This window comes from Anguilla rostrata, chromosome 13 (assembly GCF_018555375.3).
Source record: "Anguilla rostrata isolate EN2019 chromosome 13, ASM1855537v3, whole genome shotgun sequence".
Classification (NCBI taxonomy): Eukaryota; Metazoa; Chordata; class Actinopteri; order Anguilliformes; family Anguillidae; genus Anguilla; species Anguilla rostrata.
Genome location: NC_057945.1, coordinates 4,792,931 through 4,812,657, shown reverse-complemented (window position 1 = coordinate 4,812,657; position 19,727 = coordinate 4,792,931). Strand labels below are relative to the sequence as shown.

The 19,727-nt window shown below is 40.3% G+C and overlaps 1 protein-coding gene across 1 annotated transcript in view; it reads right to left on the bottom strand.

Moving 5' to 3' along the window:
- zgc:152658 (uncharacterized protein LOC767632 homolog) overlaps positions 1-19,727 on the bottom strand; it is a 47,569-nt gene that overhangs the window by 7,866 nt on the left and 19,976 nt on the right. Inside the window, exons 2-4 of the mRNA XM_064306060.1 lie at positions 18,292-18,882; positions 17,471-17,504; positions 9,526-9,569 (exon numbers count right to left, since the gene is read on the bottom strand). Coding sequence (XP_064162130.1) covers positions 9,526-9,569; positions 17,471-17,504; positions 18,292-18,882 — 669 coding nt within the window. The remainder of the gene's footprint in view (positions 1-9,525; positions 9,570-17,470; positions 17,505-18,291; positions 18,883-19,727) is intronic.

Genomic DNA, 19,727 nt, shown 5'->3' with positions numbered 1-19,727 from the left:
ACTCTGTATAACAAACAACCAATCAGAGTTAATGCTGTATTCTGCGCACAAATTTGAATATATGTAAATGTAACTGTATAAACTCCACAAACTCTAACAGTTGAATTGAACATTTTTGTGTGAATCCCTGTTGCTGGCTTTCTGTATAATAAATGCTTCCTGATTTTTAAACACTAACTTCGGATCTGCTTCTACCTGGAACGACGGTCACTATTGTTCTTGGCAACATTTCTGGTTACCAACACCTGCTACAATATTGCTAAGATATATGCATTATGACTTACCGTCTGTACGTTCAGTTATTTACCGGCTACAATATTGCTAAGCCATATGGATTCAACGGAAGCTCTTCTGTGCTTACTGGCTTGTGTTCTTCTTTAAAACCACCGGCAGGTTCGCTAATGATATTTCACGCATTGCATAGCTATGGCATTAGCTAATGAAGTCACAGACTGGTAAACCTCACTCACTCACGGCCACCCATATGCATTTCATGACGCAAATGTATTCCTTTTATTTAAAAGTTACACCAGTTCACCACTGTGCCATTTCTACTAACTATATTTCTTCACTTGGCTACCGTACAAAACCTTAATAGCAGCAAACGCCACGTTTCTACATTCATGTTACCTCGCCCTGTTCTCTATCTAGCCACATAGGCTACACACAATTACTACGTATGTACGTTCTGCAACTCCGCATTAAAACGTTACATTTAAAATCATGATTCACTCATTAGTATAACTACTAGCACTGAACATGAGAAAAACACATTCGTGCAATAGATTACATTACATTACAGGCAAATAATGTGTGCAATGTTATTTAACCCTCCACTTCAACAACTAACGTTCAATACCGACTGTTATATATACCATTTGATAAGGAATATAAGCTCGCTCATGGTCACTCCATTTACTTCGCACTATACTCCGTGATCATGTCAACCTTCACCTACATGCCCATTCTGCTAAAAACATATTGTTTCAACTACGGAATTTCGTAATTTCATTTTAATTTCTCTCACACTGTTGTTATTCTCTCATATGCAAAGCCTGCTGGGACATATGCGTCTGCTCCTATTCTCCACTATCATGTTTTCCGGTTCTAGTTTAGCAAAACAGCGAAGAGGATTCCTACCTGCAGATAAGCCTATCAAAATTACATTACATTACATTACAGGCATTTGGCAGACGCTCTTATCCAGAGCGACGTACAACAAAGTGTATAACCATAACCAGGAACAAGTATGACGAAACCCCTAGAGAGAAGTACCGGTCCAAGTACAGGGAACAACCGCATAGTTCAACTTGGACCCTGGTGGTTAAACTGATTAACACTAACAACGAGAACGGCAACAACGCAATCTATGGAAAAATAAAAATAAATAAAAATACAAGTAGTCGTTAAGACTGGCGCATCAACTAAGTCACCTATTAAACAGCTGCCTAGTTACACCCCTAAGTTTAGTCATTTACGGGGGAGAAGGGAGGGATGGGGAGAGGTGCAGCCTGAAGAGGTGGGTCTTCAGTCGTCGTTTGAAATTGTTCACAGTCTCAGCTGTTCTGATCTCCACAGGGAGGCCTTACAAACACTAAAAGTGCATCTCCACAAAATAACAGACAATGGAGCAGGACAGAAGGATAAACCTTACAAACACTAAAACTGCATCTCCACGAAATAACAGACAACGGAGCAGGACAGAAGGCTACACAAGTTGCAACCTAGGGAGTTATAATTCTACGGGCGTGTTGATTATTTTGTCAGTCAAGGCTCGTTGGATGGACGTCAAATCCGTGAGTACATACCATCTGCGTTCCTGATGCGTTTACGCTTACGCCACTGCATCCTTTCTCACAGCCACTGTTTTACATATATAGCAAACCGAAACTGCTGAACGGTACACGCTCATCAGGCTGTACAGATTCACACAACGATAGCCATAATCCACAACCGTTTCTTGCAGGGTCGCATTTCTCACTCTCATAATAAAACGCTTTGCAAAAAGAACTGATATCTCATAAAAAACACGTTTTCAACGTACAAAAATGCCAAGTTACTAAAAAGTATTGATATCAAAATGACGCCAAGTTACGATACTACAAACAATATAGGCTATCTTGCCTCACCGAAATGACATAAGATGTATCTCAAAGCAATGCTACCCAATATTTCCTCAGTTCTTTCAAGTCACTTGGCCCTGTGTTTTCTAATCTTACCATTTCACAATGTCATGCAAACTTTCTGTCAGATCAAAGAGACAAATATTTTGAATTGCCTCATGGAACACGTTGAACATTGTACATTGAAATTAATGTATAAATTCATTAATGTACAGAACTGCTGCTGAGCAACGACAGGAAGCACATTTCTCCAGAAAACATGTTCATACTTGCTTTTGAACTGAATTTGAGTACATGTGCAAGTTATTGTATATTTGCTACGTACAATAAATACTGCATGTAAAACACATATTGTACATACGTACATAGAGAACTTCTTTATCCGCATGGGGACATTTCCCTGGCAGCATCTTACATTCACATTCACGAACACACTTGTACCAATAAACATACTATCATTCACGCAACAGAAAGCCTGGGCAGCGAAATACATAGGCCTACATACCAATACAAATTGGACATACACACACCTATTCAATCAATCTTGACTGTGAGAGAGCCATCCACACACATGTTTGGCCTGTTCATGTAGTGCATGCTTATACACAGGGCCAAGTGACTTGTAAGACCCTAGGAGCTGCATTCTGTACAAGTTGGAGACATTTCAAGGCCTAGTTGGTGCAACGTGACAAAAAAGATACAAATGCATTTTAACAGCATTCTGGTGGGATAATATCTTCCTTAATTTAGATATGTTATTCTGGTGGAAGAAGACCACTCTTATGATATTACTGATGGGGGACTGAAAGGGGAGATCTGAATCAAAAGTAGCGCTAAGATTTTTAACAACTGCTTTGGTGGAGACAGAGAAGTCATCTATATTTAAAGATAACTGCAGGGATTTATTTCTAAGAGATTCAGGACCTACTACTAGCATCTCAGTCGTATCAGAATTCAACATGAGGAAATTTTGGGTCATCCAACTAGTGGATCAACTTTGCTGATATAAAATGTTGTGTGTCATCTGTTTAGCATTGGTAGTTAACACCATAAGTTAACACTTATGACATCCCCAAGAGGGAGCATGTACAAGGACTAAAGAAAAGGACCCAACATTGATCCTTGAGGTACTCCAAAGTTTATGCTGGAATACTCAGAGGACTTAGTTACCCTAACAGCCTGAGATCTGTCAGTGATTCAAACCCCATACAGGCTTGCCCAGTGACACCAACTGCCTTTTCTAACCTATGGAGGAGGATATGGTGGTCTGTGGTATCAACGGCAGCACAAGGTCAAGCAGGACAAGAACAGAGAAACATCCACAATCAAGGGAGAGGAACAGATTGTTCAATACTTGGGCAAAGGCTGTCTCAGTACTGTGATGCTTCCTAAATCCAGACTGAAACCTCCCATACACATTGTTATCCTGTAGGAAAGAAGACAGTTGTTGTGCTACACATTTCTCAAGAACCTTTGATAGAAATGGGAAATTTAAAATAGCTTGATAGATAGCCAAGTCTGTCTGATCCAAAATTTATCTCTTGAGCAGTGGCTTGATTTCTGCTTTTTGAAAAGATATGGGAACATAACCGGATTACAATGAGAGAGAGGTTCAGACAGTAGTGTGAATACAAAGCTCTTTGGAATGTTACGGTCTTCTCCATTCCATTCCCTGCTGTCTTTTCTGCTTGTTTCGGTGTTGCAGGTGATTAGGCGGACGGCTGGTAGTGGAGAGTAACGCAATTGGAACACCTGGGTTTAAAAGCCACTACGCTCCTTTTGTTTTTTTGTCTTTCTCTTTCCCCTCACCATTGTAGGACAAACACATTTTTTCCCCACTTACAACACCTACAGGCATGCCTTCCACATTACACTTACACTCATCCTACAGATGGCCTACTATACATCAGAGGTCTTACTAGGATGTCATCTTTCGGTGGGCATTTGGATTGTTTGGGTGGGCAACAACAAAACTGTTGCTTTTCCTATAGGGTATGTTGTTTAATTTTGAGAAGGGGGGGAGGGAGGATTGCAATTACAGCATCCACTTTTTGTATGGGGGTGTGGGAGCCATTATCCCTGTGAAAAATAAAAAAATAATGAAACTCTGTAACACTAAACAAATGTCCAGTCGCGTAGGTTTTGTTTGAACATTGGGGGGGTAGACACATTAAACGGGGGTCTGGGGGTCCTCCCTCAGGAAATTTTGAGCATCAAACACTTAATTTCCTGCATTCTGGTGAATTTTTATGGACCAATTTGTGCTTTTTCTACATCAATTTATGGTGGAAATGTAATGGTAAACACAAAATTTACTGAGGGGGAGCTAATGTTAAAAAGAAATATCGATAGCTAAAACAAACTTGTAATTGTACAAAACGTGTCCATAACGTTACACAAAACATTGGCTAAAATACTAACACTGCAACATGGGGAGTCACGTTAATTCCCTGCTTAGCAACCGAGTACAACTATCGCCAGGTAGTTTTCTAAGTTAAGTGAACATCACATTCAGACAGTGTACCGACAGCTATTAACTAGCAAGCTACTTATCATACTCAGATATCATAGTTCATTCATTGACAACTAGCTAGCTAACATTGGCGTTAGCTGGCATATTGATAGGTAACATTACAAATATAAGATTACCATTACCGTTCTTTCCAACCGCTGTGAGTCACTTACTTTAGCTGACGTTGTCATAAAAGTTTTCCCTACCATGAAAACTGCTAGGCTTGTTTATATTTTGGACGGATAGTGGGTAAATCTATCGCTGTTTCCGTCGCAGAACTTTCGACACAAGCCAAGTCAAGTCACTTTTATTTGTATAGCACATTTAAAAACAACAGGAGTTGCACCAAAGTGCTTTCCAGTCACTACAATACAACACAACAAACCACAACAAAATTACATCACAATACAATACATGTATTAACAATACAACATAAAAAATATAAAGAATAAGAAGTAAGGGGATAAAAGTACAGAATAAAATCAATTTAAGAAAGACTGAATAAGACCAACAACAGATTAAAAACGCAGTGAGAGGATGTTAAAAATAACTAAATAAATTAAGGGTGGAGAAAACCGTAGGGCAACCTCAAACTGCACTAAAAGCAAGAGAAAAAAGGTGGGTCTTTAAATGTGTTTTAAAATTATCAATCTGGGACTGAGAGGAGTTGCTGATGACCTCAGTGACCTGGGAGCAGAATATGGAGTCAGTAGATCAGTGATGTACTGTGGAGCTAATCCATTTAGGGCTTTAAATACAAATAGTAAAATTAAAAAATCAATCCTATATTTCACCGGTAGCCAATGCAAAAGAGCCAGAGCCGGAGTAATATGTTGCCTTTTCTTTGTTCCAGTTAAAAGTCTAGCAGCTGCATTCTGGACCATTTGCAATTGAGACAGAGTGGAATGGGTCAACCCCATATATAAGGAATTACAATAATCCAGCCGAGAGGTGATAAAAGCATGGATAACTGTTTAATGGTCCTTATGAAATAAAAACAGCTTTACCTTGGCTATGGTTTTGAGCTGATAACAACTGCCCTTCACAACACTACTGACTTGTCTGTTAAAATTCAAAAACGTGTCCAAGAAAACAACAAGATTTTTAACTACAAATTGCACATTTTTAGACAGGGGACCAAGCGCATTGCTTAGGCTAGTGACAGAGCTAGGAGGGCCAAATATAATTACTTCCGTTTTGTTATCATTTAGTTGCATTTAATGTCATCTAGACAGTTAAAAAGGTTATTTAATGAGCAAGCATTGTCAGGTGTAACTGGCAGGTAAAACTGTGTGTCATCCACATAACAGTGATACACAATATTATGTTTCTCAAAAATAGAGCCAAGGGGAAGCATGTAGAGTGAGAATAAAAGAGGCCCTAAAATAGCATAGGGAAATTTCTTCTTATCATTTTTATTTCTATAAGGGTTATGGGAAGTTCAGTCCATTGTATGATCGGCTTGAGCAATCACCTCTAATTGTTGGCTACATATCCCATTTGTGCTTTCGTAAATTGAAACTTTTCGTGGCCATGGGAGTAAACCATTGCTACTATGTGAAGAGGGGAGTCAATAATTAACGTTATGTTTACAGGTGTCACAGACCTTTCCGCATAATTTTTAAGTCATATTTTATTGCTGATGCAGCCTTTATTGTACGAAAGCTTTGCATCGGAGAGGGATCAGTTATGGTTGGGGGGGGCTAATTCGCTTCTTTACAAACATTGAGGGGGACACGTCCCACCCTGTTTCTACGCCAATGCAAATGTCTCATTTGGTACTGTCACGCCGATTTTGATCCGGGCTGCAAAAACAATGGAATGACATTCTAAAACAGCTGTTGTACCCATAGACATATATATGTCTATGGTTGTACCCGTTGTGACATGCTTGAAGTTTCGTTGCGGCGTCCGTTCCCATGCTGACGCTCACAGCCCGGCTGCATTCTGGGGCAATAAAGATTCTAAGACAACTTGGCAATTTCTCTGGTTTAACGGGTTATTTTCCTGCCTGAAACGGTGCACTGGTATTAGTAAACGGCTACACGTGTCATCTAACTTGCGAGTAGTTGGCTATCTCCCTGAATATGAATTAAATATTTTTAACAGAAAATAATTATAAATGCGATTTTATCCACGGAAACGGCTATACAAAAATTCTAACTAGCTAGCTGGCTAATCACTAAACCAAGCTTGCAAAATGTGCAAACTCAACTGTCTATACAAGACTACTGTCTATACAAGACTATAATATAACTTAAGAATCAGAGAAAAGAATAAACAAGAAAGAAAAAAGGTATTAACAGTTTTAATTGGATTGCTGATAGCAGCTAGCTACAAACAGGTTTTGCAGTTCACTTAACCGCATGTGTGAAGAAGTGGCGCGGTTTCACGATAATTTAAAGGAGCAGCACTGACTAAGCACACCCACATAGTCAAAAAAGGCCAATAGGAAAGCAGTGCATTTTTTGATGACCAATGACAAAATTACAGAGAAATATGGACGCTAAAAAAAAAAAGCTATAACGGTGATTTTTTCAGAGTTTTCATTGGATGGGCAGATGATTCCTCTGGGTGGGCAAGGCTTATCTCTGGGTGGGCAATGCCCACCCCAGCCCACCCATAGACACGCCCCTGCTATACATGCACCATCTCTTATTGTAAATTATTATAGAGGTACGTGCTTATTTAATAAATACAATTATTTTGGCTACAACCTAATGTTTTCTGTGTCTCCCTTCTTATGTTGAGAATTGAACAAGGATTCTTAACAGGAAACATAAAACATGCTTGTCAGGAATGTGAGACTATTATTATGGGTGACTTCAATTACCCTGTTATCAATGAGGAATTGATGACAGGACAAGGAAAAAATGAAGAAGAATTTCTTCATGTTATACGTTATAAATTACCATTTTTGGCACAGTATGTCAGTCAGTCTTCAAGACGGAAATCAATTCTGGATCTGGTGCGATGTAATGATCCTGCCAGAATTTGCAGCATAGAGGTATATGGTGATTGGTCTTTTTGCTCTGTCTCTTGCCTTGTTACTCTGTAAAGTGTCTTTGTGACAGTTCACTGTAAAAAGCGCTATACAAATAAAACTGAATTGAATTGAGGTAGTGGAGCCACTCGGGACAAGTGATCATTCCACAAATAATTTCAATATATTTTGACAAATTAAGAGGGCCTCCTATAAGACCAGAATTTTTTTGCTTTAGGCATTCCAACTTTAGCAAGATGCAAGCAAATTTAAGTAATATAGACCAGGTGCAACTTCTTGATTGCAAGACTGTGAATGAAAAGTGTGGCATGTTCAAAAAGGTTAATTTTAAGGCACTATGTAAATTTATTCCAAATGTAAGGAAAAATAAGTTGAAAAAGCAGTCTTGACAGTGGATGAACAAAGCTATATGGGAGAGTTTGAAAGTTTTATATAAAAGAAACTGTGACTTTTTATCTCTTGAGCATGAAAAAAATTCTTACTAATGTCTGTATGGAATTTACCTTTTGCTAATATCCATTTATGTCCCCTCATTCTAACAGAACTCAACCTGAAGAATCTCTTGTAGTTCACTTTGTTGAGCCCCTTTATGAATTTAAAAGCCTCAATCAAGTCTTTATCAAACTGAGCACACTCTAATTTTAGTCCTCCCATAAAATAATCCTGGTTAATATTTTTATTTGACACATGCAGAACTTTACATTTGTCTATATTGAATGCCATTTGCTGGGATCCTGCCCACTTCTGAATTTGGTTTAAATCTTCTTGGATTACTTTAGTAGTTTCCAAACTATTACCTGGGCCTCCCAGGTTTGTATCATCTGCAAATTTGACTGATGTCCCTGTCAAGGTCATTGATATAAATGAGGAAGAGCAGTGGTCCCAGCACTGATTCTTGTGGGACTCCACTTCCCACAGTTCCCTGCTCTGATAATATCCCTCCTAGCACTACTCTTTGTCTTCTACCCTGTAGCCACTTCCGAATCCATTCTGAAATTCCTCCTCTAATTCCTGTCTTCATTTTGCTAACAAGTCTCTCAAGTGGTACATTACCAAATGCACTTTGGAAATATAAGTATATAATATCATAAGCCTCATTATAATCAAACATGCATATTACAGTATTCAGCCTTATTACTCTCAGTCTGTACCTCCCTGCCCTTTTCACTCTCTGACCTCCCTGCCCCCCAAGTCCCTAGATCTAAAAATTCTGGCAGATCAACCTGTCAAACACATTCTCTAATAAATCTATCTCAATGGATTTAACACTGTGGTGTGGGGATGGCTGGTTTAAGCAGCCACACCTGCCCTGGGTCAAGCTAATTAGACCTGGCCAATTGGATGATTGGTTAAGAATTAGATAATTGGCCAGACTAATTGGACCCAGGAATAGGAGTGGCTGCACCTGTGTGTAGTGAGGTAATCACTGCGCACAGGTTAAATCTGCCATCCCCACTCACACAAGGGAGCCTCTCTGTCATGACAGTGTTTTACATCTGCTCATTTGGCTGTACCATCTTGCCAACCCTCGTAAATAAATGTGGACTGTTGGAACATCATCTCCCTGTGTCTCTGTGCTGGAGGGCCCCTAGGAAAGCCACTTCGGTGGCCTGTGGCAGGCTTGTTTGCCACAAACACTATTTCACAACAGTGGTAAAATAGCCAAAAATGGAAACACGTAACGATGGCTAGCCAGCTAAGTAAATACTAGTTCTTATTTGCATTCAATATATACATACTGAATATTACGCTAAACGTTTACAAAACTGGTTCGCTTGCTAGCTTTAAATGTAAGTCTACAAATGAGCACATTTGCTGTCAACCTTAGCAAGGTATATCTTCGCATTCATCTGATATGTGTTGTGTTAAATGCTGGTGAGGCTTACCTGGAACTGAGTCAGTGGGCAGGCAATGAGGAGCAGGGTTCCCCCTGGGAGAAAAAAAAAAGCAAATTCAGCAGTGTAGAGCTGTGGTGAAAGACCCAACCTCTCCCAATTCCTCCCAGATTTTGCCAATATTATTCAGACCTGGATATTTTTCCACATCTCTTTGATGCAATTTGCTCAAAAGTCAGCACCAAGTTTTTCAATTAGACACAAACACACACACACACACACACACACACTCACTTTTACGTACGCCACACACACACACCTTTGGAGAGACAGCGAGTGAGAGTTGCCCTTAATGCTAAATAGGCTAGAGCGACGCCATGGGTCTTTGGGGACTTTAAAATGAAAATGACTCTAACACTGTAAATACTATGTCCTCTTCTTTCCATGACTTTCCTAAATATTTATAACTGCATTTTTTAATTTTGAAGAAAAATGGACTCAGTAAAAAAAATATGGGCAGCTTGTGCCATTTTCTTCACGAACCCCCTCCCCCACCAGACAATAGACAACAGGTGTTTTTACCCAGGTGCAAATGTGTCATTGTCTACTCCAGCATGCTATTCAGCAACTGAATGACTGGCGCTTTGATACAAATTCCCAATTAAGTGACACCTAAAACAATTTTGCACTTATAATAACACAAATTCATTCACTGCAATCGTGTGATTAAACCTTTAGGGTGGGGGTGAAAATTTTTTTGAAACTGAGACTTTGCATAAATGGAATAGAGCAGCTGCATGACAACTGCATGATACATAACCGATTTGTGTCTGTGCAGTCCTAACAAACCACCAAAGCTGCATGTTGTCTGTGGAATTGATAAGAGGACAGCAACGGTGCATAAGCTGCATAGAAGCGCACCCCAAGGAGAAGGGAGGGAGAAATGTACTGAAATCATTACAGAGCGCCTGTCTTATGGAACAATCTCCCTATGTATGTGTGGGCTTGCATGTATATCTCTGTCTTTAAGTGTAGGCTTAAAACTTACCTCTCTAGTCAGTCATTTTTAGCCATTCCGATAGTCCTATAATCCTGTTAAATGGTCAAATATAATCACGGAGTTCATGAAATGAAATACAAATGTCTGGCCTGGGTAGGGAGCTTAGCGTTAAATGTCAAGTTTGCTTCTATGGAGTGACACGCTAGTTAGCTTAGTCTTAAATGTCATGCTGGCCTTTACAGAGTTGACACACTAGGTAGCTTACCATCAAGTGTCAAGCTGGCCTTAACCTTGTCTTTGTTTCTCTTTCCTTGGGGCTCTTGCCCCTTACCTCGCCCTGAGTTCAAAGCCCGCTCCAGCCTGTTTCCTCAGCCTGAGTCCACAGGATCGCTCCAACCCTGACCCTCGCTCCATTGTCATGGACTGCCTCAGCCCTGTTCCTCGCCTGCGCATCCCTTGATGCAGCCTTGAGCTCCAGATCCATCATCTGGCTCCTCTAAGCTGCACTATACTGAACCATACCATTTGGTCTTCTATTATTCCTGTTAGCTTTCACCTCAGCTGTAACCTACTTAACCCATTATATTTACTGTGATAGATCCCTTGTAGCATTTCTGCTACATTCCATTCTACTGTTACTTTACACCAGCCTGGCGTAAAGTGGAGGATGCGCTCCCCCTCTATAGCCGGGTTCCTCTCAAGATTTCTTCCCATTGGGGAGATTTTCCCGCCACAGTTTTAGGTTGTTCCCCCACTGGGAGTTTTACCTTATGTACTCGCTATTTGGGAGTTAAGGCCTGCTTTTTGCTCTATTTTCTCTTTTTACTCTGTCATTTGGCCTTTCTACTCTATAAAGCATCTTTGTGACAGTTCTCTGTATCCGCGGTGTAACAATGCATAACTATACACAGGAACTTTGGGACCTCTGGTTCACTGACCACGGGACTGTGTCAGGTTCATCATTAACTTTTTGGTCAACCAAGTGCCTGTCTGCTTCCTCTTGTGACCCTGCAAATGTAATGTAAATGTAAAAATTTTTTAAACCGGTTTGATATTAAGCCAAATACCGGACCAGTAATACCGAATTTTACCACTAGGCGTCGCACGTGATCCAGCCGCTCCCGAGTGGAGCATAATGAGAGCCCATGAATGAGAGTGTAGCGGCTTTACCGTTGTCAAGAAAAACTCCGGTTGCAAAAACTCTGGTTGATAGTTCTATTTGCACCGTTGTTAAGCAAAAACCTCTGATAATTCTATGAAAACAATGATGCTATCAAGAAAAAATAGTTCCTTCTCGTTTTATACCATACAATTAACACTGATACGGGGCGACATAGCTCAGGAGGTAAGACTGATTGTCTGGCAGTCGGAGGGTTGCCGGTTCAAACCCCGCCCTGGGCATGTCGAAGTGTCCTTGAGCAAGACACCTAACCCCTAACTGCTCTGGCGAATGAGAGGCATCAATTGTAAAGCGCTTTGGATAAAAGCGCTATATAAATGTAGTCCATTTACCGATTTTGGTCATTTTTGTCATTACATTATTTAATAAAACTGTATGAAACCATAAGTCAATCAAATTAATCTCCCTAGCACTGTCTTGCTTTTTAAATGGTGTGGTCACGCAGTGTATACATAACGTCTTTCTAAGACCCTCTGAAAAGGGTTTTGAATGCCAGCTAGCTTTATGATAGGTTCTCCGTCACTTGTCACCTAGCCAATATTAAAATTCTTGGTTTTAGGTCAGAATGGTCTCACGGCATGCTTGTTATCCCGGCTAGCTAGCTACCTAACTGCTGAATTGTATTCAAAACAACGGTTACTATAAACACAATCGTTCACAAACATACGGATGAAAATGCGTCTGTAGCCATGAGTTAAATGCGTAACGCCTATTCTACTGTCCAAATAAGGGACGATTCCGATTTGTAAAGCTAGCAACAGTAACTAGAAATGTGATTCAATACAAATACAAATAAAAAAATTAATTAGATTATGATCGAATAAATTACTTTTTGACAAATATTGCACTTTGTATTTAAGTTTTTCCATTTTGTGTAATTTAGAAATACATTGAAATTGATTCAGTTGTGCCCTTTATTTCAAGAAAATAGTTTTGCAATATATGGTTTTGTAATTTTTATGAAATCAGGTTGCTGCTGGTGAAGAAATCAGTGCTGTAATGCTGGATATGTCTGATGCCACTGGACAGTAAGTAGTTTGATCGAAAACAAGCTTTGCTTACTGTATTTAACTATTTTTATGTGTTTATAACAAAACTATGTATGTAACTAAGTGTGCAAAATGGAAAGGTACTAGAAAGGAATGACCTTCAAGGAGGAAGAAATGTGGATGAGCTAAGATAGATAGATAACGATCTGTGTTTACCACCAAGTTTAAACAGCAATAATTTTTGGTACCAAGGGGAGACAAGAGGTCTGAGAAGGTCAAGAATATGTAAATATGACTTGAAGGGTACTTTGTGAATGGTGTGGAATTCATAGTTAAAAGTACTTTTGCTATAAGCATATAATCAGGTGGTATATGCATTGCTTGCAAAATGTCATATCCTAATCAATAGCCTATGTATTTCTATTGAATACTGCATGTATTGTGTATGATGTCAAATGAAGACAAGCTGTATGAAACAAGATGTTATGCAAGGGGAAATAAGAACACCCTCCCCCGCCTTGAGGCACCAGGAACCTAGATATTTTGTCAGGGTTTCTGGAATGAAGCAAAAAGGTTCTCAGAAAGTTGGTATGGGAGGGGGAATAAGAAAGTGTCATGCCATGCAAATTACCTCATAGAAATACAGCTTACAGAAAGATATAAGAGGCAGAACTTGTGAGCAGAAGTTTGAGACTCCCTTCTTGAACTCTGGAATGAGTGCTTGAATGGTTTCTCCTACTTGGCCAAATAAACATTGTATTGCTGAATTACTTGTGACCTGACTTAATTATTTGCCTCCATTGAAGGTAAAATCCACAAGAGTAGGTAGTACGAAAACATGGCCTTTCTAGCATTAAAACTTAACAGAGGTTGTTGGCCAATGACACACATGACTGTTGTTAAACTGGATTATTATTGATATTGTTGTAAAATCTTAAGTCTTAAATGCTTTAATATCTCAACAACAGCAGTGCCAGTAATTATAATGGGAAAAATCAGTTATTTTTTTGCATTTTATACAGCTTCCATGTTAAATTCCACCATTTCTGGTTTACACCATTCCCACTATTAGTTTTTATCCGAATAGAAATACAAATAATTTTGCTGGGTGAAAAATTACAGACACAAATACAAATAGTGGCATCTCCACCCCTACTATCTGTATGTACCATGGCCTACAAAAGACACTGAACTACAAAGCCCACATTTACTTTACATTTACATTCACTTAACTATACCCCTTACCGCAGATTTCTGTTACAGTATTGGCTTACTGTAAATTCAAAACGCGCAACCTTCAATAAAACGGAGGTTGTCATTGTTTTACTCTCTCTGTTCCATTTTCCTCTCCCTGGACTCGCCACCCTTCTCCTGTCTCCCTCTCGTGTGAGTCCACATGCCAGGAAGAGTTTGCAAGGCCTGCAACGGAGCCAGGCACATATACCCTCAGCTACTGGCTGCGGGAGGAACGAGGCGCTCCGAAGCGCTCCTATGATTAGCGGTGTTGAATTGAGTCAGCCGCTGCTAATTCAAAGAATTTAACAGAATATCTTCACCTCTTAACTAAATCATTTATATTAATTTAGTATTAGCTGAATGTATAATATTATAATTTGGTTAAGATTGACTATAATGTGTAATTTTAATAATAATTAATTGAATTATTAATTTGATATTGATATTGAATTATTAATTTGATATTGATATTCAAACCCTACATGCCAGCCAGATCCCTCCGTTCTGCTACCTCAGGACGCCTAGCACCTCCCCTCTTCGCACCTGCACTTCCAGAACACGTCTCCTGTCTGTTCTGGCCCCACGATGGTGGAATGACCTCCCTGTGGAGGTCAGAACAGCTGAGACTGTGACCCATTTCAAACGACGACTGAAGACCCACCTCTTCAGGCTGCACCTCTCCCCATCCCTCCCTTCCCCCCCTGTAAATGACTAAACTTAGGGTTGTAACTAGGCAGCTGTTTAATAGGTGACTTAGTTGATGCGCCAGTCTTAAACGACTACTTGTATTTTTATTTATTTTTATTTTTCCATAGATTGCGTTGTTGCCGTTCTCGTTGTTAGTGTTAATCAGTTTAACCACCAGGGTCCAAGTTGAACTATGCGGTTGTTCCCTGTACTTGGACCGGTACTTCTTTCTAGGGGTTTCGTCATACTTGTTCCTGGTTATGGTTATACACTTTGTTGTACGTCGCTCTGGATAAGAGTGTCTGCCAAATGCCTGTAATGTAATGTAATGTAATGTAATGAATTGCCAATTTATAGTTTGTATACTTAATTTATGAGACTGATTATTATATGCTGGCACCACCTGTGAGGATACTGATGTATATCTTCTACATTTTGGTGCCCCACTATGAGAAGTAGCAGCATTTCCCCTACATATCTATATATGATTAGATTAGATTAGATTAGATTAGATTAGATTAGATTAGATTAGATTAGATTCAACTTTATTGTCATTGCACAGAGTACACGTACTGAGACAACGAAATGCAGTTAGCATCTAACCAGAAGTGCAAAAGAAGCAGTAAAGTGCAGTAAGGTATATGTACATAAGTGAATAAATATGAATACAATATTGATAAATATGAATACAATACAATGTGATATAAACAGTATAGACAGTTATAAACAATATAGACAGTGGATCGGTATAAATATGATAAATATATTATTAGCAAGGTGCGGCAGTGCAAGTGCATGTATGTACAGTATCTATTTTACATCCTCCATTTCCTAACTGCTTGATCCAGATCAGGGTCGTGGTGGCGACAGGGCAAGCAGAGCAGCTCAGATGTCACTCTCCCCAGCAACTAATGCCAACTCATCCCGGTGGATCCCAAGGCCAGCCAGCCGTTGGATATAATCCCTCCTGCGTGTCCGAGGTCTACCCCTGGGTCTCCTCCCCATCTCATGAATGCCCAGATAGACACTATTGTCCAGCGTGTCATACATGGAGGGTGTAGTTGCAGATGAAACTGCAGGGAGGGGTTGCTTGGTAAATGGACTACCGCACCAGCATGACAATGGTGGCGCTTAGAAACTCCGTCTTCGGCATAGTTGTCCTGAAACCCCTACTAAGAAAGCTGGAACACAGAGTTTTTTTCAACTCATAGTTTGGTTGTAGAAGCACTGAAAGCCTGAGATGAACAGTCTCAGGATGCGTCATGGCCACAAGGGGGATTGCACGAAGGGGAAAAGTGAAAGTAAGGATGAAGATTGACTGGTAAATCAAGAGCTTTGCCTTTCGACTCAGCTCCTTCTTCACCACCACCGTCTGATACAATGCCTGCATAACTGCGGCCGCTACACTTAGATGGCAGTCCATAGCCACAGCTTTGGCGATGATCCTCATCCCAACCGTGTCACACTCCGTTTGACACCATTTGGCATGGTTAGCAAACCGTTTGAGTGCAAATTAAAGGTCACAGTATGATGAGGCCAAGAGAACGACGGCATCTGCAAACAGCAGAGATGCCACTCCGATGTCCCCAAACTGGACACACTCCATACCTCGGCTGCGCCTTGAGATCCTGTCCATGAACACCAAGCTGCCTTCGGCTGACTCCTCAGCACTCATTTTGCCAGTTTTTTAACTAGTTTTTTACACGAATGAAAAGAATAACATCGCTGGTAATTTGTAGGTAGCAAGCTAGCTTACATTCTACATCAGAAAGAACGAGCGGGAGAACGGCAGCCGTGCAGCTGCTCGCTCCTGTGGGGGCACTGGAGGCACGCACGTCATGCATCAAGCATAATGATTGGCTGGAAAGACCAACCTGTGTTTTTAAATGACTTTGCCTCTAAATACCGATCTAGGATCAGATTTCATTATCTCAATTTGTATATGTGAAAAGGAAAACTGGATCCTGAATCAGTAGCCAGGGAATTTAGTAAATTCACACACTTTTTTTGTGAAATGGAGAAATTATCATACATTTGGGCACTTTTTGGCATTATTGATCGTACATTGTACAGAGGGTAAAATTATGGTACAAATACAATAATTATTGTACACCTGGCAACGCTGTTAAGGGCTGAGTGTCTGCGGTCATTGTAGTTATTTCTATAGGGAACCCTGAAAAGTGCTGTGTAGGCATGTGCTGCCCCACCAAGTCGTATCTTGACAGAATGGCATACCTGCCATCCCAATAAGTGTGTGTCACAGTGTTGTGTGTGTGTGTGTGCATGTATCCTCAGTGTTGTGTGTGTACGTGTCTCTCAGTGTAGTTAGTACATGCTAAATTTATTTGATGCTTAAATGAATTGTGTGGCATTCGGTCCACCGGAGAGGTGGATTTGTTTCGGCTGCGCCGGCTGGTGGAGAGAGCACACGCACCTGAGTTGCGTTAGCTAATCAGCCCAGGTGCTTAAAGGTGTGCTGCTATCCACAGTTCGGAGCCGAGACCGGGAGCTAACGCCAAGAGCTTGTTTTCTTTATTTGAGTTTCATTTAAGTTCAGTTTTGTTTCTTTTAATAAGACGGGGAAAATTTAACCACCACTGAAAAGTCGGAGGAGCTGGTCTGCTGGAAAGCAGTCCAGCTACAGAGCGGCAAACTGAAATAGTTGTCACTCTGTTTTACTTTCTTTTCTTTGTTATTTTAGCTTGTTGTTTTAGTTTTTGCCCGGAACCTGTGAGGGGAAGGGTGAAGGTGTCAGTTTATTTTATTTCATGTGTGTGTGGGTGCGCTCTCTCTCTCCATAAGTCAGACCATGGTGTTCCCCGGCACTGCCGCATCTCCCTCCCTGGGGTGTCATGCTTGGCGTGTGACAAATTGTTAACATCAAGATTATGAAAATTTACTTACTCTGTGCTGGTGCTGTCTGTGGAGTAGTGGCTTGCTGCAAATGAGTCAAAAACATACACTGGTTACAGGTAAATGGGGTTGACAAAATCTCACTGCACTGTGACTTTATTAATGACAATGCAGCCCAATCCCATAGCTTCTACAATACACAGCAAACCAAATCTTAGGTTGCTGGCTTGCTGTCAACATAGGGTGGGAGATAAATCCTCCTATGTATTGTCAGCGAGGTGAGGATTAATTGAAATATGTTTAATTTTCCAAGCGCAGCAGTTTTAACTGTTAACACTCTCATTGTCGTCCAGCACTCTGAATCCCGAACAAAAGTGCATCAACCGTTAAAACACCTCACTTACCCAACATGTAAAATATATGTATTTGATTCAATTTGGTAATTATATATTTGGTAACAAAATCCCCCAGTTAGAATCAGACCTGGGTCAAATACGTATTTGTTTCAGATTCAAATACTTTTCAGTGCTCTGTTGATCTTGCCTGGTGCAACTGAGTCTGCCATTAGGACCAAAAGGTAGGGTTATGCACTTTTTGAGAGTATGTAACAGGTTCCAATATACCAGACATACTTAGTAATGTGTAGAAAAATATTTGAAGCCAAAACAAATACGTTGGTCTGGTTATAATGGGAGGAAAACTATGTGGCTGCACTGATTTATATAATGTGGGATACCCTGCTGCTGGGTGATATAATGTGAAAACACAACTGTTCTGGTTTGCTATAATGTGGGGAAAACCCTGCTGCTGTACTGGTTGATATAATGGACATGGCTGAATTTAGACTCTTGAAATTATTTTAGACTCTTTACCTCCTTTCCCCATTGTCTTCATGCATTTATCCACCATCTCATCAATTTTACACAGCAGCTCTTTGATCTGAGATTGATTCTCCATTTGCTGGTTGTTAAAGACATGGAATCGATCCCCACACTTCTTTAGAAGCTGCTGCAGGTTTGTGTCACTGTGGACCAACTGCTGAATGTTTTTTTTCCTCAGTCTGTCTCCATGAGTGAACAGGATCATGGTGTGCTGATTTACTCTCTCGGAGAAGAGCTCCTGCAGGGTCTCCATAACTCTCTTCTCCTGCTGAGTGAATCTTCCCAACTGTATGACCAGGAGGAAAGCGTGGGGCCTGGGGTCACACAGAGACACGGCTCTCTGCATCTCCTCTTTCAGCTTCTCCTCTGACAGCTCAGTGTTGCAGAGGCCTGGAGTGTCCACCACAAGGACTCTTCTCCCACACACTTTTCCTTCTCTTTCCTTGCTCGTCAGGGTCAGAGGTGAGGGGCTGGCCTCTGATTCAAACTCCTCTCTCCCCAGGATGGTGTTTCCTGTGGCACTCTTTCCCACTCCACACATCCCCACTAACACCAGTCTCAGGGGAGAGGGGACAGAGGTTTCTGAAAGAAAACCAGAAAAATGTATGACTGTATGATCAATATAATCACCTGAGCATGAAGTGATTTTTTGGTCCTGGACAACCAACCTCATTATAACCATTAATTAAACATGGTGCAGGTGAGAAGCAAGAAAGCTGACAAGCCATGATTTTATTAGTCTGTGGAACAGGCCGGAGGATTTGTGGTTTTCCATGGGTGCCTCTTCAACTAGAGTGTCATCAAATTTGTACCACAACTGAGTGAAGAAGGAAAAGAGGTGACAGAAATTGCTTCAGATTTTTAAATACCCCTGGAAAGTGCTATATCCCTTTGGTTTTGTTTTTGCCTTGTCTCTATTGTTATTGTTCCCATCATAAATTGCGTGGTCTGTTATAACTGCTTATAAAGCAATAATAAAAAAAATAAATTATCGCCTAATGTTGTGTGATACCTATTAACCAACTTAATTCCCAGACATTCACAAGTTTGACACTGAACATTTGAACATTTGTGGCCCCGCATGGGCATGAGATACTTGCATTCAAACATTTCATAGCCAAGGTGAGAAAGATTGTTGTAGTAGTAGTAGTAGTAGTAATTTATTTTGGTCCTTATTAACAATTTTCCAAAAAGAATGCACATAGAAATAAATAAATAACAATAAGGCATTAAATCAAAAGGAAAACAGAAAATATTGACCGAAAAGGTGTAGGCTGAAGCTTTAGCTTATTATACCTCCCCTTTTTACATAACATATTCTAATAGGCAATCCTTTCACTACTAGGTTTAGGCTATACAAAAACAAAACAGAACAGAAACAAAAACAAAAGTTCCAAACGTTTCATACACAATAATGATCATAACTC